This window comes from Gorilla gorilla, chromosome 11 (assembly GCF_029281585.2).
Source record: "Gorilla gorilla gorilla isolate KB3781 chromosome 11, NHGRI_mGorGor1-v2.1_pri, whole genome shotgun sequence".
Classification (NCBI taxonomy): Eukaryota; Metazoa; Chordata; class Mammalia; order Primates; family Hominidae; genus Gorilla; species Gorilla gorilla.
The window spans coordinates 88,994,715-89,020,177 of record NC_073235.2 but is presented as its reverse complement, the minus strand read 5'-3'; the positions used below and the strand labels follow the sequence as shown (position 1 = coordinate 89,020,177).

The window sequence follows — 25,463 nt, the reverse complement described above, 5'->3', positions numbered from 1 at the left end:
ATGGAAAAATACAACAACAGAGTTTAATGTAGATAATTTCAAATGGAAAAAAAAAAAAACCCTGAAAACATGTGCATGTGATCTGGTTCCCATTAACAGCTGGCTTAATGACTAACAACCATTTTGGCACTGATCACAGTGTCAAATGGAACAGTCCACATCATGATTCCTGTTTCACTGATATATTTCCCAGAATCAATATATTTTAGTACTGGCAGGAAATAACGATATGGAAAAAAGGATTAATTTTGTGCAGGTGTATCTTAAAGCACTCTGTCAAAGCCAGCAAATCAGAATCAATAAAAAATTTTGTAAGACTATCGTACTAGAAGAATGTCACACTATTTTCTTAAGGATTATCTAAGATTTCACAAATATATATAAATATACCAATATAAATGTGTACAGAATTCTGCATATTTTATTTCACTGGCAAAAATGTAAAACTTATTTCTCATCTTACACATGCTATTTTTCTCCTTGCTACCACAATGCTGACACTGAAAATTATCCCTAAAATTCTCCTGTTATCAGAACCATAATACATAATTTTCCCAACAAAGTCTTGATAAGTGTTTACGTCACCTAAGTCTACATGAATGCAAAAGATTCCTCCACTGCTTTTTTTTTTTTTTTTTAAGATGGAGTCTCCCTCTGTCACCCAGGCTAGAGTGCAGTGGCGCAATCTCAGCTCACTGCAACCTCCACCTCCCAGGTTCAAGAGATTCTCCTGCCTCAGCCTCCTAAGTAGCTGGGATTACAGATGTGTGCCACCACGTCCAGCAAATTTTTGTATTTTTAGTAGAGATGGGGTTTCACCATGTTGGTCAGGCTGGTCCAGAACTCCTGACCTCGTGATCTGCCCGCCTCAGCCTCCCAAAGTGCTGGGATTACAGGCGTGAGCCACTATGCCCAGCCTCCTCAACTGCCTTTTATAGCACAGCCCAAGGTTTGGATATATTCATGATCAGAGATTTGATCTTCTACAATAGTGAGTCATGCTTCAATTTGGTTGACAGAGAAGCAGCAGAATGCCTTTCTGTGCCTATGAGCTCCCTATTCTCAGAAAAGGTACAAAAACATCCTAACAGGTTTACCCCAAATTTCTGTGGGTTGATATTATCAGTTTACGGCAGAAGACATCTGAACCAATGGAAATACAACGTACTTTTAATACTTTCATCTACCACAAAAATTGTAGGAAAAAATCATATAATAAATCGTTTGTCTTTATATAATTTTCCCTGTGGAGCTGAGGTGCTTATCTATACAATTGTATTAAATGGCTACATTTAAACTAAACCAACTGCAAAAAAAAAAAAAAAAATCAAATGAAATCAATGAAAAGAAAATTGTGCATCAAAATTTACCTGTTGCATCAAATTCAATTGGCTGGCACCGGCGGGTAGAAGACCAGTCACATTTGAGGACTTGCCCTCCTTCCACAATCCCAGGCTGGGTGGTGTTTGCTTTGGGAGCTCCCACGAGAAGAAACATCCGGCTAAAATAAAAAAGGGGCAGACCAAAGTTTAAATGAAACAAAGTGTAAGCAATATCTTCTGATTTATGAGGAGCAATCATTCTCTTGATATTATCTATAAATATTTTTTAAAACCATTTGCTATTCACTGAGGGCATAATCTTCATTATTCATTTGGTACTCTCTTGCATGCATACATTATTTGATATAGTTTATTTTTCCTGATAACTTTATAAGGCAAGTTCAGGGTTACATTCATTTAGGAATTTATGCAGGTCAATCATACACTTTAAATATGTACAGTTTATTGTATGTCACATATCTCAGTAAAGCTGTTAAAAATGTATGCTGCCTAGAGGCAGGAAAGTTTTGTTTTGGTGTTCTGGTGTGTGTGTGTGTGTGTGTGTGTGTGTGTGTGTGTGTGTGTGTGTGTGTGTGTGTGTGTGTGTGTGTGTGTGTGCATGTGCGTGTGTGAGAGAATTACTATGCATTTTCTATATTCTGAATGTTGAGCAAAAAAAAAAATATTCTAAGTAAATTATTCCAAAGTATAATTATAAATATTATTATTTTCCCATTTAAAAAAATTATCTTGCATTAGAAATATTGCTGTAATTTTTATTTTCTTTTTTTTTTTTTTTAAGAGACAGGGTTTTGCTTTGTCACCCAGGCTGGAGTGCAGTGGCACAATCATAACTCACTGCAACCTCCAACTCCTGGCTCAAGCGATCCTCCTACCTCAGCCTCCTGAGTAGGTAGAACTACAGGCATATGCCACCATGCTCAGCTAATTTTTTTTTTTTAATTTTCTGTAGGGGTGGGGTCTCGCCACATTGCCTAGGCTTAATTTTTTTAATAGTTGACTATTTAATAAAAAATTTCTTATCACAAGATTAATCTAATCAATTCTTGGTCAAAGATTAGGACCACTTTTCAATTTCTTTGTCATTAAGGTAAAATAAACCAAAGACACAATAATCAGGAGTAAAATTTTTAATTCTAAAGAGATGTTTTCTTTTGTTGTTTTCTATTCATTCATAAAAGATATGAAGTGAGTGTTTCCTCTACATAAAGCAAGGTCCTAAGTGCTAGAGATACCAGATGAATAAAACAACCTTGGTTTCTGCCTTTTTTTTTTTTTTTTTTGAGACAGAGTCTTGCTCTTGCCACCCAGGCTAGAATGCAATGGCATGATCTTGGCTCACTGTATCCTCCACCTCCCCGGTTCAAGCAATTCTCCTGCCTCAGTCTCCTGAGTAACTGTGATTACAGCCGCCCACCACCACGCCTGGCTAATTTTTGTATTTTTAGTAGAGACAGGGTTTCACCATGTTGGTCAGGCTGGTCTCTAACTCCTGACCTCAGGTGATCTGCCTGCCTTGGCCTCCCAAAGTGCTGGGATTACAGGCGTGAGCCACTGTGCTTGGCTGATTCCTGCTCTTAATGGAGGAATTTAGCTTACATTCCCTTAGAGGCAAGAAACTAGCCAATAAATAAATTACTATTACAAGTCCTACCAAGTAAGCAAACAATTAGCTGAGAGAGATTTTTGGGAATAGGGAGAGGAGACCTTCTTTAGACAGAGCAGTTATCTCTAAGGATGAGAGGGGAAAGATTTCCTCTAGGTAAAGGAAAGTCTCTCTAAGGAAATCATCTTTAAAGAATGGGGAAGAAAGTTCTCTTTTAGATAAAGTAGACGGAGAAGTTATTTCTAAGGAACTCACCACAACATTAAGATGTACAGGATCAGAAGGAGGGTGCTTAGGAGCATTTGTGTACTGAGGATGGAGGGGAGTGGGGGGTGGGGATGAGGGAAGTGGAATGAAGAGATGGAGGGAATATGTGAGGCAGAGGTAGAAAGACCCTGGCAAGAAAGAATTGAATCTCCAGGAGCTACAAAGAAAGGTATGGCTGAAGGAGGGGGCAAGCCGGGAGTGGCACAAGATAAGGTCAAGGAACCTGGCAATAACTAAGTCAAACAGGGCCTTTTGGCCATGGTTAAACTTTGTATTTTATCCCAAGGTTCATTTGAAGCCACTGAGTTTTTTAAGGAGAAGAATGAAATCATCTACTAAAGAAAACTAAATGTTATGCTCTATGGGGAAAGCATTAAGGGAGAGGGAGAAAAAAATGGAACAAGGAAAGCAAAGGACTGGCCGCAGCTCAGGGAGCAGGTGAGTGTGATCTGCAGTAAGAGGGTGGGTGGAAAGATAGGTGACAGATGGAAAAAAACATCTGGAGTACAACAGCAATCGCTGGAGGCCTGAATATGAGAGAAAAGACATTCAAGAATGCCACCTAGATTTCCTTCTTGAGTGCATTGACGGGAGAAAAGCCTAGAGAGCAGAGAAGCAGAAGGCAGATTAAGTACTTACAGGAGTTCAAGACTAGCCTAGGCAACATAGTAAGACCCCCATCTCTACAAAGAATGAAATAATTCACTGGGTGTGGTGGCATGCGCCTGTGGTCCCAACTTTGGGGGTGGAGCTGGGATCCTGAGACACGAGGATGGCTTGAGCCCAGGAGGTTGAGGCTGCAGTGAGCTGTGATTACAAGTGCTACAAAGTAAGCAAACAGCCTGGGTGAAACAATGAGTCCCTGTCTCAAGAAATAAAATAAAATTAGTATTTACAGAAAAACCATGAATTCAATTATTAATATGTTTGTTTGAGATATCTGTGAGTCATCCAGTTGTAGTCTGAAGCCCTGCCTGAGACAGTATGCTGTATCAGAACACAGATGGGGTTATTCAGCCAGGGGAAGCATCGAAAGAAGAGGGGCAATGAGTGAGTTCTCAGGGACAACAACATTTAGGAGTCAAGAAGAGAAAGAAGATAAAGTAAAAAAGATTTTTGACTTTAATCTCAAGAAACTGATTGAAATATAGGAGGAAATAAAACAGAACACAGGCAGACAAAAACAGTCCTAAAATGCTATCACCATAATCATTTTGTTTCATTAAATACTAAGTCACTTAAATTATTCTGGCAAAGGAAACATTTACAATTGCTTTTCACCTTTTTGTGAAATTAGAACGAATGTACATCTTAAATATGGAATGCATTCACTTGAACTTTTAAAATCAATTTCTTATTCTGGGTAGTAGCTGCCAAATCTCATCTACAGTAGACAAAAGCTGGCTGTACGAATTGCAGGGTTACAAAGAATCCTGCTGACACTTATCTTAAAAATCCACAAATTCAAAATAAAGATGTAACTCCCAACCAAACCACGCCCTGTTTAATAGAGCTTCATGCAGTCATATTTGGCATCAGTAAAACACCAATGTTGGCTCTCTCCCATCACAGCAAAATGATTCTGGGTAGAAAATGAACTTAGTTTTCATTCAGCAAAAATCTTTCATAAGAAAAAAAGAGGTTGGGCACAGTGGCTCATGCCTGTAATCCCAGCACTTTGGGCGGCTGAGGCAGACAGATCACTTAAGGTCAGGAATTTGAGACCAACATGGCAAAACCCCATCTCTACTAAAAATATAAAAATTAGCCAGGCGTGGTGGCATGAGCCTGTAATCCCAGCTACTCGGGAGGCTGAGGCAGGAGAATCACTTGAACCTGGGAGGCGGAGATTGCAGTGAGCCAAGATTGCACCACTGCAGTCCAGCCTGGGCAACAGAGGAAAACTCTGTCTCAAAAAAAAACAAAAAAATGCTATGAGTAAGAGAGTCCCCACCTCCCATAACTAAGAGAGCAGCTCGTCATCAAAACCCCATCGGTTCTTTTTCTAGAGCAGAGTTGGTTAACACAGTGAAACTCTGTGTGTGTGTGTGTGTGTGTGTGTGTGTGTGTGTGTATAAATTATAATATGTAAATTTATTACATATACAATTTTTTTTCTACGGGTCTAAAATTTGACCCCAAAATCACACAACTACCCCTTTTCATCAGAATTAAATGATTTTTGAGTGCATACTAAAACAAAAGAACAGTTCAGGTAAGTTTGCTTTTCAGGGTCAGTATCTTGAATAGTGCTTGCTTGGGACATTGCCACAGTAGTCCTAATGAGAGTAATACAAGCACAGGTATGTATACGTTCTTAGTGTTGTAGATAATACCAGGTTCTACATCAGGATAGGAGAACTGGTTCTCAAGCTTTGCCTGGAAACCTACAAGCAAAAATCACTTCTGGGTTGTCTTCAAATAGTAGCTCACAGCAGTGGTCCCCAACCTTTCCTTCCCCGGACATAGAGGGGGATGCTTTCGGGATGAAACTGTCCAACTCGGATCATCAGGCATTAGGTTCTCATAAGAAGCATGTAACCTAGATCCCTTGCATGCACACTTCACAACAGGGTTCACACAATAGGGTTTGCTCCTATGAGAATCTAATGCCACCGCTGATCTGACAGGAGGCAGAGCTCAGGCGGTAATGCTCACTCTCCTGCTGCTCACTTCCTGATGCGCAGCATGGTCCCTAACAGGCTATGGACTGGTACTGGTCCATGGCCCGAGGGTTGGGGACCCCTGTCTTACAATATATTTTATAACTTTTTGGTCAAAACTATTCTGCCTACCTTATGATAAATTGCTTCTTTGAATGTAGGGTACTCTAATTCATCTCTTGCACCTGCCACATTATAAGAACTCAAGAAAAGTTTAAATGGACAGTGGAGTAGCAAAGTAAATTCAATAGCTATGTCTCAATCTTAAAGTAGCCATATATAAATAAGTCATTTCCACCACGTCTGAACCCCTCAAAAATGCAGAAAGCATCCTCTATTAAACATCCAATTATTTAAATTACCCTTAAAACAATTTCCTTGTGTAACATCTCTACTTAATTTTGGGTTTCAGATACTTTCTTTACTTGGCACTATAAGACAGAGAGAGCTCGGAAGTTATCAGGAGAAGGCTTTCAACAAAGACAGAGAAAAAGAGCCCAGTAGGAGCGTTCTCTGAATGAAAACACCACTCTATTGGCAGCACATAGCATGAGTTCCTTGAATAAGACCAGGAACAAGCCTGTTGCTTTTCATCAGGCTATCTGCACATTACAGGCATGAAATGATGGTAATCAGGTGTGCAAATATGGATGTTCATTAAGTTTTCCTAAGCATACCTTCATGTGCAGACTTGCATACTGGTGAAATACTACAGAAATGGCAGAATAATATAAAAGGAATGTGTCAATATCTACATGCTAAATTTGTGAGGGAAAAAAGCTGATGAATGAAGTTTTTCATCCAAAATGCCATCTCGATATTAAAGTTATCATTAAGATATTTAAGTTTTTTAAAGAGAACAATGAAGAGATGGAGAAAGTAAAATGACCTTAGACATATGTTAAAGTCTTACGAGGAAGTTGTGTAGTGAAAAAGAAATACTTGCATAGAAAACTGGGTACAAGGTGATAAAAGATGCTATATAAAAAAATTAAGGAATAAAAAGCAACACAGGCCAGGCACAGTGGCTCATGCCTGTAATCCTAGCACTTTGGGAGGCCAAGGCAGGCGGATCACTTGAGGTCAGGAGTTCAAAACCAGCCTGGCCAACATGGTGAAACCCCATCTCTACTAAAAATACAAAAGTTAGCCAGAAATTGCTTGAATCCAGGAGGCAAAGGTTGCAGCAAGCCAAGATTGTGCCACTGCACTCTAGCCTGGGCAATAGGGCAAGACTCCATCTCAAAAAAAAAAAAAAAAAGCAACACATACTACAAAAAACAAAGTTAATAAAACACTCCATAAAAATAATTGTTACTTGAATTTCATCTAAGAATGACTAATGAAAGTGTACAACAGCTTAATTAGGGTAAGAGAACTGACAGACCAGAAAAAAAATGTTTGTGATCTAAGCAGCACTATCTAATGGAAACAGTTTGGAATTAAAATTTACAAACACTGCAAATCAATTGAAGGAGTAACTTTGAATCTCTGTTCCCTTCTAAGGAATGGCAATAACAATGCCCACTGTAATTACTTTAAAAAGAAACTTTCTGAAGGTGATAATAAATAAATGCAAACTTAGAAAATCTGAAACACCACGAAAATACAAGATGATGGGATTTAATTATCATCTTGGTCCTGAAAACAATTGATGCCATTAATAAGTTATTCCCTAGAAGAGTAGAAAATGTAAAACTTAAATTCTGTCTTTAAAAGGGCTTTTCTTTCCTCAGTGTTTTCAAAGGGCCATTAATGGTCAAGTGATTAACTCAAATGAAGAAGAAAAAGAGAAAGAAGGGTAGAAAAGCCAGCTTAAACATTTCTTATCAATGGTGGCGAGGTGGGGAGAATACACAGGGTGAGGCAAGGTTGACAAGAGTTTTCACTGATTAGCAGTGTAAATCTGAAGCTGAGTGACTTAATTTCCTATGCCCGCAGCTCTCTCCTGATAGACTCCATTTCCCTCCAAAAAGTATGTCCAAGAACATCATCAGAATCCCCATCCTCAACATTTTTTTTTAATGACTGGAAACACTGCCATTAAATAATTCTCTGGGACTTCAAAATTAAGGTTTACATCCATGCCAAGAAGTGCTAAAATATAAAGGATTGAGTTTGGGAGAGAGGGCAGAAAGATGGATGGAAAGGAAGAAAAGAGATAGAGGAAAGGAAAAAGAGAGGAAGGACAAGAGACAGAAAAAGAAAAAAGAGAGAGCGGTACAGAGGGAGAGGTATCAGAGGAGGCAGTGAGAGGGAGACAGACAAGAGGCTCAGAGGAACCAATCAGGAGGATGGCCTTCGGATGCACTCCCTATCCAAATTGTACTTGAAGGGCAGTTGATTCACGGAATGTGACCTTGACAACCAAGGAAGGGCAACCTGCCAAACAATGACAAGTCCATTTTTCAAACCCTCCAAATAAACTAACTTGTTTGTCTGCTTTCAGCACTGACCTTTCTAAGATAAAGCATGTTTAATATATTTAGCTGACTCTGAGTTGACCAATGAGCCTTCACCAAAAGGAACTTCTGAAAAACTATCATACATGTATATAGAAATAAATGTGTATGAAATAGTACTGAATGTTATTTCAAAGCTACAATTCCAGTTTCAGATTTACTTTTCATTTTTTAAAAAATGCTTTTTTGAATCAAAAGAAAAACAAAAATGCCAGTCAACAACTACTGTAAAACAGAAGCAGTAACTACAATTTCCACATATTTTCCCTTGTCTTTCATAATGCTCTATGAAACATCATATGTCCTTAATCAGAAGTAATCAATATAGGATTTGCTTTCTAAATAACAAAATTATAGTCTAATTTTATGTCCCCTAATATACATGTATATTATTTATGATGAGAAAAATCAACCAATATAATCAGAGCTACTCTGAAGTTTATAAAAAATGAGCTGGCATCATTTTGTAAAGTGTTGTGAAAAGGGTTAAAATGGTAAGAGTAGAAATGGTACATGAAGTTTTAAAAATACACACAGGTTGGGACAGATTGCAACTGACCTTAATCCACGTTAAGCGGTTTGGACTTTCTTGCTGGCAACGGAAGCTTTATTATGAAAATTTTTGCAACAGAATACCAGGATGAAAAAGGATGTTACAGAAAGATAAAATGAATAGAAACAGACAAGATGTTCTGCACGTTTAAGAGCCAAATGATGGGCAGAGGGATGGGGGAGGACCTGAGTGCCACTGACTACGCTTGTCATAACTATACTGAAATAAGGAGTAGAAAGCAGAGATGGAATCAAGAAAACCTTAAAAAGGAAGAATTTCTAGGAGCTTCTGCCTGTTGACTAATCACTGACTGATATTAAGGTGGTGAAGTAGGAGAAACACAGAAAAATAGAACATGAGAGGGAGGAATATGAAAGTATTTCCAAGGTGACAGAGAAAATGATGCCACCATTAATAGAAACAGAGGTGCAACTAACATCTCTTGGTGAAGACTTTTTAGTCAAATTGAGTTAAGACAGGCTAGTCAACGAGAAATGATTCACAGGCCAGGCCACTGGAATATCAAGTCAGAGATCTACTTTTAGATTTAAGATACAGCCAGGGCAAGAGTTTTATTTAGAAGGCTTTCCAGATATTGCAAACATGAAGTTAGGACTGAGAACCATTGAAGGACCTTCTGCTTCTAAGGCATACACATCTACACATTGCCAACTGTAAGATAAGGCTCCATTAGCGTTTAATGGGGGGAAAGGCAAGAATCCAGTGTCATTCATTATAGCATTATTTTAAAATAAAGAAATACATAAAATGAGAACTGTATAATATATTTGAAGAATGAATTTTAAAATTGTTCAGTTATTTTCTTTAAAAATTCAATATTTGAATTTAAAAAAGTGGGATTTGAATTTTACACCCTGTCTTCGGATCCTTCCCTTCCTTACCCTCTACTCACACCAACCTACTCAAATAACTAGACTGCAAACGGTTCTGCCTCCATTTCCTCCTCATCTGTAAGAATGAGTATATCTGCTTCCCCTTACTTCCCCCCGGTGGTGTGGGCTATAGAATGAAATGAGATATAAGTGCTTAGCAAATTATAAAATATGTTTACCAAAATAAGATGTCATCATTATAATTAAACCTAGGATGTAATTTTTAATTTTTCCAATTAGTCTCCACAAGAAAAGTATGACTCTAATTATTAGCCTGCATACAATCTTTAAATTTTATGTAAGTTTTACAACATAGCATAAATAAATGCTTATAGAAAAAAAAACAGAATGCGAATGTTTTTTCATAATTTTGAAAATCACTATATTTGTGAATTTTTACTTTGAACCTGACTCATTTCTGGAGTGATTTTTTGAGGGGCCGCCTTAACATTTTGCTTAGTACTTTGTCCTTCCCTTTAATAAATATTGATTCATTAATTTTCACAACAAAACTATGAACTATGCAGATAATTCAATAATTTTCTATAAAGAGAAAAATTAGGCATAAAATAATTCTACAGCTTCCCCAAGGTATGTGGACACCAAAACTGGAAAAAGCAACAGGAGTGGACGTCACAACCACTGCTCCTCACAAATCCTTCTCCCCTCAGAAGAAAGGCGCTCTTGAATTGACAAATACTTTTTCATTATGTGGCTTTTTTTCTTTTAAAAGTTTATGGTAATACCAAATAACAATAAATCCAACTGGTAATATTGGAAATGGCATCCCAAGTACCTTGGATTCCAATGCTTGTTAAATTTAACGTGCCCTTTTAGAAAATACAGCAAAATTTTACATAAATTTTTGTTAAATCTGAAAAGCTCAGTAAGTAAAAACCTGTGTTTATATACGTTTTGTTTAAAAAAAAAAGAAAAAAAACTCAAGGTTGGTTTCCATTTTTTAAGTTACCTATACCTAGAGCTCTGTAGTCTATCGGTAACAAAGTTGCTGATGAATATTTCAAAATATTATATGCAACCAAACCCAAGCTCAGTTTTACTTTATCATTAAAGGTCTATGAGTGAAGTCATGTAAACCTGTGAGGTCATAACACATTCATTGATTGTAATGACTGGCCAAAGATTAGTCACCCTGGTTTGTAATCAGCAGTAGCAAATATCATGAAGAGTTCAACATCACTGCATTTTTCATGGAAAAAAAAAAACACTTAAAGTTTATCAGCCTCTCATTTATCTTACACTAAACTCAGAGCATTGCTGAAGAATTAACAGTAACATTTGTAAAACACTGCCATCAACTTAATTTTGTTGTTGTTATTGTTTGTTGTTTTTGATTTTGTTTTTGTTTCTGAGACAGTCTCTCTCTATCGCCCAGGCCACAGTGTGGTGGCACAATCTCCATTCACTGCAACCTCAACTTTCCAAGCAATCCTCTCATCTCAGCCTCCCGCAGAGCGAGGATTACAGGTGTGCACCACCATGCCCGGTTAACTTTTGTATTTTTTTGTAGTGACAGGGTTTCACCATGTTGCCCAGGTTGGTCTCAAATTCCTGAGCTCAGACAATCTGCCTGTCTTGGCCTCCCAAGGTGCTGGGATTACAGGTGTGAGCCACTGTGCCTGGCCTGAAGTATTTAAATGCTAATTTTTGACTGAAGACATATATTTTCAAAATCATTAGAATTTCTCTACAAATTATATCTCAAATTGAACCCTTGGGAGCAACTAAAATGTTCTGTCTCATGAAGGTATACACTTGAAAGTATCTGGAAACAAAAATGTTTAAAGATAACGTTTGGTATTCACCCCTGTGGTTAAAAACAATAAATAAAAAGACAATGCTGACTAAAATGACTAAATGGAATGTGAAATTGGTAAATGTTGCCTAAATAATGATTATTTTTATCATGTTGGAAAATCTGTGCTCCAAGTCTCACAGAAAGCACTGTAATGCTAACAACAAATAAAACTAAGCTTGCTACATAAAATAATGTCTCCACTAACAAAGTTTCCATTAACTGCATCCAATCTATGTATTGCTGCAAAGGCTGTTACCAAAATGAATGATACTCAGTAACATTCAGAAAAACACTAAGACTAAATTCTGCTGAGTGTCCTAACAGTCATAGAAAACCATTGAGACCACCCTCAAATTAGGCATGGGTGTAGTAGAAGATGGTCCTATCCACGTACTAACCGTCAAAATTTTCCTCCACTTCACCCCGAAGGGATACCTTATACAGAAAATATGGAAACAAAAATATGTTGTTACAAGGTCTAAGCGTTTAGAAGGCACCCTAAGAACAGTTTCTCTCTTGAAAACAAGATTTAAACATCATTAAAAAACAGTCAACATTCATTAAAACAGTACTCCTAACGCTAACATGGGGGTGGGGTGGTGAGAATGATGTCAGCATTCAGTAAAGTCGGAGACAATTTCTAACACAATAATGGCAATAACTGTTAGAAATCCTGACGGCCCTTGCAACGCGGAACGTTGGCAACTTTAAAACATAACTGAATTATTAAATACTGCAGTATTCAAATGACCTGCAGTGAGTGAAAACTCAGCAAACACCCTTGTTCCTTCTGAACAATGACCTAAATAGTGAATCACTATAAAAAGAACAGATGACACATTCAATTCATCTGTTCAACCTCAAATGTGCAAATGTCTGACAGTCCCAGAGATAAGACACAATGAATTCAATAGGACAGTATGGTCATTTTAAGTCATCAGAATGTCTGCAAAAGGAGTGAGGAGAAACAGAATCAGACAGAGGCGGAAAGAGTGGGGGAGGGCTTGTTTAGGGAGACTGAAAAGGACGGGCGTTAAGCCTGTAAAGCAGAAAAAGGCTACCAAGAAGCCTAACTGGTAGAGGAGAAAAAGAAGTTCGGGGATGATATTGACCAAATCCTCGACATTGGCACAGGAGGCGGGGAGTCCGGCAAGACCAGCCTTTGTTGATTTCCCACTTTCCCCGATTTTTAAGCACAGGTCTGCTTCAAAGCTCTCCCGCTGCCCCTAACCAATTTTAAGAGGTGAGGAGCGGGGTGTAACTGGGTGATGGGTACCAAAGGGAGTTCATTTCCCCAAATATTTCCTCCACCCAGGATATAAACCACTCTGAGGGGTAGGATGGGTGAGGCAGACGGACGCCGGGATCTCTCGGAAATCAATCCCAATGGAGAAACGCTGGGTGGGTGCGCGCGGTGGGGGAGGGGGCCGGCTCCAGTTCCAAGTGCGGCCACTTACGAAGACGCGCTGGGCACGAAGAAATCCACCGCGAAGCCGAAGTAACTTCCCTCGGGGCCAGAGTACTCGGCAGGACTGTCCACGTCTAGGTTGAAGGCGCGGCACAGAGGTAGCAGGAGTCCCGAGAGAAGAACCGGGAGGCCGCGGGGACCGAGGCGCAGCCGTCGCCGCGGCGGAGAAGCCATCGCCGAAGTGCGCGCGGGACGCCAAGCCGGGAGCGGTAGCCACCTCCCCCCGCCCCACCGAGGCGCCCAGTGCCCGCGGCCCGCCGCCTGCGCGCGCCCAAACTTGCCGGCCGCTCTCTTCTCGGCTAGCCCGGGACAGCTCCGGGGCAGGCAAGAGGGCTGAGCTTCGGAGCGACCGCCAGGGACGAGGGGCGCAGAGCGCGCGGGCCGGGGACAGCAGCGCAGACGGTCCCTTGCTTCCCTCCGGCTCCGCCGCTCCACGCAGCGTCTGAGGCTGGGGACTGCCGGGGTGAGCGCCGCACCTCGGGCCTGAGAGCCGCGGCGGCACTGGGAGGAGACCTGGAAGGAGGAGGAGCCGGCCCGGGAGGCTGCTGTGGAGCTGGAGGAGGAAGTGGGGGAGGAGAGGCGCCCTTCTACAGGGGAGAGCTCAGCGTACTTCCGTGAGTGCAGTCGCCGCCTGTCCCGAGACCTGGGCGTCTGTGCAGGGACCTCCAGCTCCTGAGCCTGGGTCAGCGGCAGCGCTCCTGGACGAAGGCCTCAGGCTGAGCACCGGAGGAGGCGTGGGGGCGGGGGCGGGGAGACACGGTCCAGCGTCCCAATCTACCCGCGTCCACGGGAGTAGCAAGGGCAGCCCACGTTCCCTTGTCCCGCCGGGAACTTCCGTGCGACTGTTGTTTAAAAATGAGGAAAGCTTTTTATCAGTTTCTCGTGTTTCTGCTGCTTAGCCTGGCAGGCTCTCACGAACGAAACCCTGTAATTAATGGTCGTTAATTACACTCCATTCCACAAACACTGAACTTAATTACGGATTTCCAGAAAGCCAGCATAGCCTCTTGCAAGTGAGGTATGTAAAGCTTAACTTAGTAGTCAAAGAAAGGATTCGCAGGGCAAAGAATTGGCAGTGATCGTTTTAAATCAAGTCAGAATAATCGAAGCCTTATTCCCAGTTTGTTAGCTGCGGTTGTATGATTTAGAAACACTGATTTGTTGATTTAGGATGTTTGGATAGACATAATTTCAGAGCTGGAAGAAGGACCGCACACCGGTGAAATAAGGCCCCGCGTGCTTGTTTGCCACTGGTGTGTTTCATCAAGCCTTGACAACACTGGACTGAGAGAGAGGGCCTTGAGGACAGGAACCTTGACCTTTTTCTTAGTGTTCTTATTTCTAGCACCTTGCCAAGCAGATAGTAATCGATCAATAAAATGTCGAATCAGTGAATGAATAGCAGACGAAATGAGCAAAGTGCCCAGAGAAGTGACTCTTCCATATTTCAAGTGTTTCATGTGCTACAGAATCTGTTGAACAAGATAAAGTTTAAGTGCATTGTGTGGACTTAAAACCTACAAGTAAGTACTGGAACAGTAATTTCTGTTTTCCCAAAGTAACTATTAAAACTCAATCATAATATACATTAATAACTATCAAATAATCCTGTGAAAGGATATGTATATAAATGAAAGTGAAATGCCTAATTCGAATTTGTAATATTTATTGGACCAGGTCCAGGTGCTCATGCTGGGACTTTGGGAGACTGAGGCACTTTGGGAGACAGGCAGGAGGATTGCTTGAGACCGGGAGTTCCAGGGGAACATAGGGAGACCTCATCTCTACAAAAATTTAAAAATTAGCTGGGAGTGTGGTGCATGCCTGTAGTCCCAGCTATGCCGGAGGCTAAGGCAGGTAGATAGATCGCTTAGGCTCAGGAGTTCCAGGTTACGATAAGTCATGAGCCTGCCACTGCACTCCAGCCTGAGTGACAGAACAAGACCCTGTGTTTAAAAAAAAAAAAAAAAAGGCCGGGCGAGGTGGCTCATGCCTGTAGTCCTAGCACTTTGGGAGGCTGAGGCCGGCAAATTGCCTGAGCTCGGGAGTTCGAGACCAGCCTGGGCAACACGGTGAAATCCCGTCTCTACTAAAATACAAAAAATTAGCCGGGCGTGGCGGCATGCGCCTGCAGTCCCAGCTACTCAGGAGGCTGAGGCAGGAGAATTGCTTGAACCCGGGAGGCGGAGGCTGCAGTAAGCTGAGATGGTGCCACTGCACTCCAGCCTGGGCCACAGAGTGAGACTCCATCTCAAAAAAAAAAAAATTGCATTAAATATTTTCATTTTTAAATTTGACTAAAAGATATGCAGGCTGTTTGGCATGTTTTACAAGGCATGGTCTAGCATCTGCCTAAAAGAAATTACTGATTGAGAGAGGAAATCCTACACAAATCCTTACACATAAATGCAAATACAGCTTATTTCTCGCCTTCTTTCCTAATACACCAAAGAGGCTATTGATATGTATGCATAAACCCAAAGGGTCTTTTATATCTTAAAAACATGACAACCAGTCTACCTGGAAATCCATCCAGGTAAGGAAGACAGAAGAGTTTAAACTCTGGCTAGATCCAGTAAGTCTCCCACTCGTCAACTTCTGATTGCAGGACAGGGGTCCGACAGACCAAGGTGGAGTGAAGAAATGTGAGAGGACCAGGGAAAAGAAGAAGCCCACGAAATGACAACACATGTACACCCACCAAAACTTGGGTGAACAACACACCCCCAAATAGGGCTACAACTTACTGAAAGCACTTATTGTTGAGCCATTCTTCATGAGTTTATTTTGAATGAGCAGTCTTGAAAATCAAGGAATTTGTTTTTTTAAAAAAAGCAAATAGTCCAGGCACTGTGGCTCATGCCTGTAATCCCAGAATTTTGGGAGGCCGAGGTGGGTGGATCACCTGAGGTCAGGAGTTCAAGACCAGCCTGGCCAACACAGTGAAACCCCGTCTCTACTAAAAATACAAAAATTGGCCGGGCGCAGTGGCTCACTCACACCTGTAATCCCAGCACTTTGGGAGTCCAGAGTGGGTGGATCACGATGTCAGGAGTTCAAGACCAGCCTGGCCAAGATGGTGAAAGCCTATCTCTACTAAAAATACAAAAATTAGCTGGGTGCGGTGGCAGGCACCTGTAATCCCAGCTACTTGGGAGGCTGAGGCAGGAGAATCACTTGAACCTGGGAAGCAGAGGTTTCAGTGAGCCAAGATCGTGCCACTGCACTTCAGCCTGGATGACAGAATGACTCTGTCTCAAAAAAAAAAAAAAAAAAAAACAGTAGCCAGGCATGGTGGTGTGTGCCTGTAATCTCAGCTACTCAGGAGACTGAGGCAGGAGAATTGCTTGAACCCGGGAGGCAGAGGCTACAGTGAGCCGAGATATTGTGGTATTGTGGGCCACTGTGCTCCAGCCTGGGTGACAGAGCGAGACTGTCTAACAACAAAAAAAAGCAAACATACATTTCAATTAGGAAACCATGAAGCAGACTAACCCAGTGGCTTTAGAAACTTGGGGTTATAAATGCAGGCATCTCTTTGTGTGACCATGCTTGAGCAGCCACTCACACAGTGCCTTGCAAATTGTATTGTAGAACATGTCAATTCAGCTAGTGCTGATTCAAAATCCACATTGCACCTGGTACTATGTGCATGGGACAGAGAAAAGAATGTTTTAGTCTACGGAAGAATGGTGATGCCCCTCCCCTACCCCCATGACACTACTCTTTAAACTACATTATAACAGTTTTCCAACTTAAAAGGAGAACTTCTGTGTATACATTAAGTATTCATTGAATATAATCCTTTTCTTAGAAAATAAAATATTAGATAGTAAAAAGAATTTGTACTTTGAATTTTATCCTCTACTACCCTATACTTTAGTAAAAATCTTGATTCCAGTGGTTTCTGTAAAATAAAGCACCTGGGTTCCATTCCTGGCTTTGCCGACTACTAGTTGTATGACCCTGGGGAAATCAATCCAACCAATCTGTGCCTCAGTTTTCTTATCTATGAAAGGGAAAGGGGAGTAATACTATATCTATCTCTTAGAATTGAACAGTTCTTGTTGCCATTAATACTTTTACGACTAATAGTTTAGCATGGTAGCAATAATAATTTTTTTTTTTTTTGAAACAAAGTGTCACTCTGTCGCCAGGCTGGAGTGCAGTGGTGCCATGTCAGCTCACTGCAACCTCCGCGTCCTGGGTTCAAGCAATTCTCCTGCCGTAAATTTTTATGACTATTATTACACTCTCTTAGTTCCCCTAGTGTCTGTCCAACAGGTCCTTCAATAACCATAATCAAACCAGAGCTTCACGCAGCTCTGTCTCTGCAAACAAAGGAACTTAGTCCATAATTTAAGAGGAATTTCAAATTTTATCTCTCTCAAAGAACCTCAAAGGAGATTCAGTTAATAACCCATGGGAACTTCAGAAATCTGCTTCTTCTACTCTCAATTTCTCTGGAGGCTTTAACCCACTAAACCCTGCCGTGGAATTTTTGTTGCTGTTTGCTTGTCTAACTCTCTCCTGTCACTCCTCTCTTGGCTGTTTATTAGGGAGACTGACTTGTTCTCTCTTCACCCCCATAACCACTTCCACTCCCAGTGCTGCCCTTTCCTATCTGATCTGTATCAGAAAAGATTCTGGCCAGCACTTCTGCTCTTTGGTTGAATGGGAAAGAAGAGACGGCAGGCAGTAAACTTGTCACCTTTCTGGGCCATGTTTCCTAAACTACCCCTTCAATGCTAGGATTCCCTAAGTCTCTGTTCTTGAATCACTGCATTTCTCCTCAGGGTGATCTTATGCATTGTCATGCTCTCAACTCTCATTTCTTAACACTTCCCACCTCACAAAGGAGCTTTAGCCATATTAAATAACTTAACTTTTCTCCAGAGTGCTATCTTTGCTCAAAGGGCTCCATCTTCCTGGGCAACATTAGTTCTCCTTGTAACCATTTTCCACAAGCCTCCATCCTTCTGTTATATACAAACATACACAATGTCCTTAAAGTGGCTGTTTCCTACTCTTCTTTCATTGCTTGTATTAGGCGTCAGCCTGTCTCCAAGAAAGACTTCTCTTAGGAGCCACACCTTATTGTCTTTGTATCCTCAGAGCTTACAGACCTTAGGAATTAATTCCATTGTCCAGGAACTTAATAATAACTAACATATCCCCACTGTTTTGCAAGGCTGAAGTGGGAGAATCACCTGAGCCCAGGAGATTGGGACCAGCCTGGGCAGCATAGCAAAAACCCATGTCTCCTAGGAAGACTCATTGGGAACCATACCTTATTGTCTTTGTATTCTCGGAGCTTACAGGACCTTAGGAATTAATTCCATTGTCCAGTGACTTAATAATAACTAACATATTTCCAGTTCTTTGCAAGGTTGAAGTGGGGGGATCACCTGAGCCCAGGAGATTGAGACCAGCCTGGGCAGCATAGCAAGAGCTCAATTACATCACTATATAAATTCAAGTGTGAAGAGAAAGTTAATGAGTAGATTAAGAAAACATACATTAGCCAAGCAAGGAAGATCATACATGTAATCACAACACTCTAGGAAGCCATGGCAAGAGGATGGCATGAGGCCACATGTTTGAGACCAGCCAGGGCAACATAACGAGACCCCATTTCTACAAACTTGGGAGGCTGAGGCAGGAGGATCGCTTGAGCCCAGAAGCTTGAGGTTACAGTGAACTGTGATCACATCACTGCACTCCAGCCTAGGCAATAGAGCAATACTCTGTCTCTCTCTTGCTATCTCTGTATACATATATGTATAGATGTACATATATATGTCATAAATATATATTAAAACTTACTGTTTCTACTAGAGTCAAACTTACATTTTAAATATCCAGTCGTATTTCCACCTGGAGTTATACATTTATTGAGCACCTTCCTTGTGGTCCTATTTCCATAAGACTCCTTTTTCAAATTTATCTTTCAGAGTTGATACAATCTATGATAGAAGATATATAAAACTGAGATTCAAAGCACCAAAATAGAAATCATGACCAGGTGTGTTGGCTCACACCTGTAATCCAGCCCTTTGGGAGGCCAAGGTGGGCAGATTGCTTGAGCCAAGGAGTTTGAGACCAGCCTGGTCAATATGGCAAATCCCCATCTCTACAAAAAATAAAAAAATTACCCAGGCATGTTGCCAGGTGCTTATAGTCCCCCCTGGAGTGTGAGCTGGACTTAGTAAACTGCTTTTAGTGAATAGAATAAAGAGGAAGTGACTGTGGGACTTTGTTGACTAGGGCATAAAAGGCACTGAAGCTTCCTTTTGTTCTCTCTTGGAGGGGAAGCCAGCTGCCATGTTACGAGGACACACAAGCTGCCTTATAGAGAAACCCACATGGTGAGGACCTGAGGCCTCTTCCCAACCACCATGTGAGCGAACAATTTTCAGAGTGGATCCTGCCTCCCAATTAGGCCCTTAGATGATAGCAGCTCCTGCCAGCCTCAATCTCAAGTGAGACCCTGAGCCAGGACCATCCATCTAAGTAGCTCTTTAATTACTGACCCATGGAAACTGAGATAATGTTTGTTGTTTTGAGCTAATATATTTGGGGTTTAAAATTTGTTATTCAGCAATAGATAACTAATACAATGAGTTTATAAAAGTTAGTAATTTGCTATGGTCACAGAGCTAGGAAGTATTAGAGATGTTCTAGCCAGTTTATAATAGCTAAGGTGACCATGCAATTTATTGTCGAACTGAGACACTTTAGAGAGTAATAGAAACACTAACAATAACTATATTGATACAACAGCTATATACTGGAACTCTCCAGGGCAAGTTGGAACATAGGATCACCCTAATTACATCCTATGCTCTCTATTGCTACACAATTCTGTTTTCAGTATAAGTAAGTATATACAGTATGGCCTGTGCAACAATGTAAGTTTAGCACAAAGAAAGGATAATTCATTTATTCAGACAGAGACTGCTAGCTAGCTATCCAATATTCATTGCCTGCTTCTTGTTTGGTAATAAAACCCCTATATTCTGTGGTGGCAACAGTGGTCTAGCTGGAAAAAAAGAAACCATTTCCAGCTTCCTACAGATGGACAAGATATGTCAGTAGAAGTTGTCAGGTGGAGCTTGTAGGAAAGTTCTTTTGGGGGGGCTATCTTAACTATCACAAGGAACCTTTTTTGTTCTTCAATTTCTGTATAACTGCTGCCTAAGACATGGATGTGATAGTCAGAGCTGCAGAAGCCACATTGTGGACATGAAGCCATACTTGGTAATATAGGTCATGAACTAAGAATTATAGAACAGAAAGTTTGTGTTTCTCATAACCATGGACCCATCATAACAGTTTTGAACTGTAAACCTGTATTATGCAATAGAAAAATGTACCTTTATCTTTGTTAAGCTGTTATGACTTGGATTTTCAGTTATACCTTGACTGACCTAATCTTAGCTGATATACTCACCTTAATTCCTCAAACAGAGATTTAAATTTTGAGTGCCAAAAATTTTTATTCTTAACCTATTTGGATAGAAATTATGCTAAATATACTGACCACTGTAAAAGAGAAGAGTAGCTAAAAGAGAAACGTTGTCAGGTAGTTTTCTTGATGATACAAGGTTATTATTATGTACAGAAAGATGAGTCAGTTCACTGTTTTGGGTCTTTAAAAGTTTATATACTCCATGGAAGCTCCTCCAATTGTTGACATTAATAAAACAAGAATGAATTAAGTAATTGTGAGCAATACTCTAATTTTCAGATGGTCTGGTGCCATCACTAATTTTGTTCCTTCTGGGAGGTTTTCTAAAATCTCCACCCTTACTTCCTCTAAAACTTGAAGACTAAAGATTTTCACCTTTCAGTCTTCATGGATATATTTGGGTTTAATAGAAAATGATGATGTTCACTAAGATGTTAAGATACAGAACTCTTAATTGCATAATAGCATTAGATTTAGCACATAGAGACAAAAAATTAAAGGTTTTATGCATTTCAGCATTTTGTGAAGCATAAAGCATTCTACAGTTGGATTTCTTTTCTTCTGAGTTTTGACTAAATTACTAGTGTGGAGATGGTTACATGAATTAATTCTATTCTTTGGTTATAAGAGAGTCCTTAAAAAACTTTTTTATTCTGTCTAGTTGTTCTAACTATTTCAGTTTAGACTATCTTTATTATTAAGAAAATTTCTAAACAGTTACTTTAATGAAGTACTCTCTATACAGAATAAATCTTGTTCACATGTCTAAAATATCTAGGATAAATATATGGAAGAAACTTCAAGGACAACCTAACAATATGGCTGGCCTGAAATGCAGTAGTAAAGGACATTTATTAAGAAGAATGAAAACTAAGGCTAGATGATCATTTGATAGGGATGTAATAAATATGTGTTGTCTACTATAACTTTCTGCAATGATGAAAATGTTCCATATCTATATTGTCTGAACACTTGCATTACCCATATGTGGCTCTTGAGCTCTTGAAATGTGACTAGTATGATGGAAAAATTAAATTTCAACTTAAAAAAATTTTTCATTGCCACATGTATCTAATGGCTTCCAAATTGGACAGCATAGTTATAGATGGTATTGATACAGAGGTTAAAGAATCAGATTTGATAGATTCTAAAGTCTCTTCCAACTTTGTATTGCCATAGCTGCAAAAATAAATGGTAAAACTTTTTCTCCATTACTGCTCCACTCTGAACCAAATTTTTCTGTTTTTAATATTAGGAATTCATTTATTCATTAATTTAATCATCATAGAATTAGTGTGCCAAGTGTAGTGGAAAAAAAAAGAAGCTACTCTGGCATCAACATTTTTGACCTTGCTTTTCTCTTTCACTGCCTTCAATATCTCTTCTCCTCTGGGACACATGTCTCATTGTCACATGTGATAGCAAGGTAGCAGGCTATGGACACAAAACCCTAAATGCAGGGGCTTCCAGATTTAGCAGATATTTCTGTGCTTGGAAGGAGCAAACCCACAAAAATGTGTGGGGTCATGCAGGAATAATAAGGATACTGAGTCAGATCAAATTGATTTTAGTGTAAATAATATGATGTTACTTGCACATCTGAGATTGCGTGTGGGCTGTACATAATTCCCACTATTGCCAGGATTCTTGCCAGTGTTCCAAGAATTCTCAAAGGGGCTTAAGCCAACATTAAGTTCCCAATCTCAGTGGCACCTCACCTTCTGCATCCGGTTTATTTACTCAACCTTGCACATACTTCATCCAAACTGAAAAATGGAATATGGCCCCTTTTACATTTATTCCACAAAGGAACCTGAATGCATGGTGGTTGCATGTAACAGAATTCTGTAGAAAGTCTGATGGTGATGGTGGAGGGTAATATTTCAGAGTAATGCAGTGGAGGCCAGCTAACCACTTACGGTTGAATAGTAGACATGCTTACAGCCCTCAGCCATTCCTACCATGGGAACATCACGTTGACTGTGTCTCCTTCTCAGCCTCCTGGCCTGTCATTGCATTGTGTGCACTGCTTGCCACCAGACCTTCTTTTTTTTTTCTTGTCCTCATTCCTAGGCCCCTGTGTCTTCCTTCTGGGCCAAGGTCATGTCTACATCTTTCTCAGATTTCATACTGAGCAACTAAGACTTCTCTTTGTTTTGGCCTTTTTTTCTCAGACCATGTTTGGAACTTACATTGCAAGACTCAAAATTTTGAATGAAAAACTAAGTTTAAAATGTTCTTATTCTAAAAAGGATTCTGGCTGCAGAGTTTGAAATACAATTTTCTCTTTTTCATATGACTATATATGCTATATAAGTATATATTGTTATGAGAAAAAGATGCCTCAGAGAGGACTTGGCCGTTGTCATAAAATCAATAAAAGGTGTTACTGGGATTAGTATACAGGTCTCTTGAAAGGCATTTATCTTTCTATTATCACTGTAAACAATATGAGTTAAAAAGATTATTATCTCCAATAGGAAATCTTTCTTGACTACCAAAAATGGCATAACAAACTTTTGAAAAGTAAGTCATATAAAAATGAAAAATGCATAGGTAAAAAAGTTATTGAACATAGCTTGATGTATATATGTATTTTTAAATGGTATTTCACATGGGTACATTAGTTAAGAATTCAGCCAATACTTTGAAAATCCAGTGTTACATATAGGAAGTGGAACTTTTAACCAAAAAGAAAAAAAAAAAAGAGAGAGAGAAAATTTTTTCCTGTTGTAATTGAGTTAGAGAAGCAAGTAGATAATGATAGTTATTTTGACAAAATTATGCCTTAATCACCAACAATACCTTTTGAGGATGCCAGAAGATAGATTTATCAATGCTTATTGAATTATAAAACCTTTACTGACTCAGTGCTACATACAAGATGCTATGGCATATTGTGGTAGATGCTACAGCACTTTCAAGAATGAAGAGGCTGAGGCAGGTGGACTGCTAGAGGCCAGGAGCTGAAGACCAGCCTGGGCAACACAGCAAGACTCAGTCTCTACAAAAAATAAAAAATGTTAGTCAGGAGTGGTGGCACATGCCCGTAGTCCTAGCCACTCAGGAGACTTAAGCAGGAGCCCAAGAGTTTGAAGATGCAGTGAGCTACAATCATGTCACTGCACTCTAGCCTGGGCAACAGAGTGAGACCCTCTCCCTTAAAAAAAAAAAAGGGAATGAAATGAAGTATTTGTCAGGACTCTTTCAATTACAAGTGATAATATCCCAATTCATATTAGCTAAAGTGAAAAAGAGAATGGATTGATTCACATAACCCAGAAGTGCAGTGTCGGTTGTGTCTTCAAACACAACACAATTCTTTTTCCAGCTCTGTTTTGTACTTTATGTTGGCCTTACCCTCTCCAACTGCATCAGGCTGTACAGTTGACCAGGGAAAATAGTTATAGGTCCTACTTTAGCAATCCATAGATGATAAAGCTACCCTCTTCTCAAATAAGTATCTCAACTCAAGGCAATTATTTATATTGACTGTGTTTATAATAATTGCTTACCCCTGAACCAATCACTGTATTCAGAGAGTGAGATATTATGGTTGGCCACAGGTCAGGTGATAAACTCCTATGGGAAGAATGTTGGCACAGCACTGTGGTTGATGAATGTTGTTATTACTTAAGATGGAGGAAGGGCAGTTCCACAAAGATAGAGATGTAACCAGGCATATAAATACAACATTTGGCTATTGCAGACTCATAAGTAACATGTCTTGTCCTCAAGGAGTTTTCCACATATAACTCTTGGTACTTATATAGGAGAAAAAGAATTCCCACGTGTGCCCTGAATTTTTTATTTCAATATTAATCAGTTATCCCGATTATGAAACTTGAAAAATATTCCCCTAGACCTTCCTACTGTTAATTAAATCTGTTTTTGTTAGTTTTAAACCAAGTATGAAAATTATGTAATCATTGGCATAATATTTTTGTGGTCAAAATGCAATGTTGGCTTAAAACTTTTTGTCTGTATTATAAATTATACATTTATCTTTAGATATTGTGGGAACTATGTCAACTAACAAGCCATTTCCTCAGTTAACCCCACTTCTGTGGTTGTGATGATTTGAAAACTGTTTCTAAACCTTGCTACACCTTGGTTGGTACTGTATTTGGAAACAATTTATTTTCGCCTTGACAACGAAACTTACCATTATTTTTAGAGAAATTTCATTTGCTAGAAAGCATAATTTGTATTATTTTATACTCATGCTGCCTGGGTGTATGGAATGAAATTAAATGCCTGATGTTTGCATTACATATTTTTACTAAATGTGTCTCACATGCAATAGGGTGAAATACAGCTTTTATTGCATTAAGCTGCCAAGATCTCTGGTTAATTTGATACTATAATACCACCTAGTCAATCCTGAGGAATACAGATACATTAAATTACAAGTAGGCATAATTTATAAACAAAAAGGATTCTCATGGTAATTATGAAATGTTATATATTTTCCCTTACTACAGTATATATAATTTCTATTCTAGACAAAAACATACATATATTTGTGTGATTTACCTACAAATAACAGTTGATTTCACCGTTTTCCCAAAAGAGAAAACAATCTTCATTTAGTGAGTATCAGGGTTCAAAATATTTCTCTGGTGAGTTCAAGCTCAGAAGAGTCAGAAGGGATCTACTATGCCAACTGTCTGTACATATCTATGATTTCATCTTACTCTTTATTTCAGCAACTAAAATTTCACAAATAACTTTAAAAAAAAATTCTGAGTAGAAGTTCTGCTACTATACTAGAAATGTGTGTTTTCACCACAAGTTCTTTCACTTTAACTGTAGCAAAAGAAATGCAAGTTGATCTCCCTAAAAGTCCTTGGGAAGTGGCTACTATTGAGAGTTTTCTTGGGTTCTCCTCACCTCCTGAGGGTAAAAGAGAACCCCA

The 25,463-nt window shown here is 39.6% G+C and overlaps 1 protein-coding gene across 2 annotated transcripts in view; it reads right to left on the bottom strand.

Moving 5' to 3' along the window:
* Positions 1-15,022, bottom strand: part of ITGAV (integrin subunit alpha V) — a 91,830-nt gene extending 76,808 nt beyond the window's left edge. For both annotated transcript variants that reach the window (XM_031008551.3, XM_055380357.2), the window contains exons 1-2: positions 13,064-15,022; positions 1,371-1,501 (exon numbers count right to left, since the gene is read on the bottom strand). In XM_031008551.3, coding sequence (XP_030864411.1) covers positions 1,371-1,501; positions 13,064-13,248 — 316 coding nt within the window. In that variant the 5' untranslated portion in view covers positions 13,249-15,022. The remainder of the gene's footprint in view (positions 1-1,370; positions 1,502-13,063) is intronic.
* Between the last annotated feature and the right edge of the window lie 10,441 nt (positions 15,023-25,463).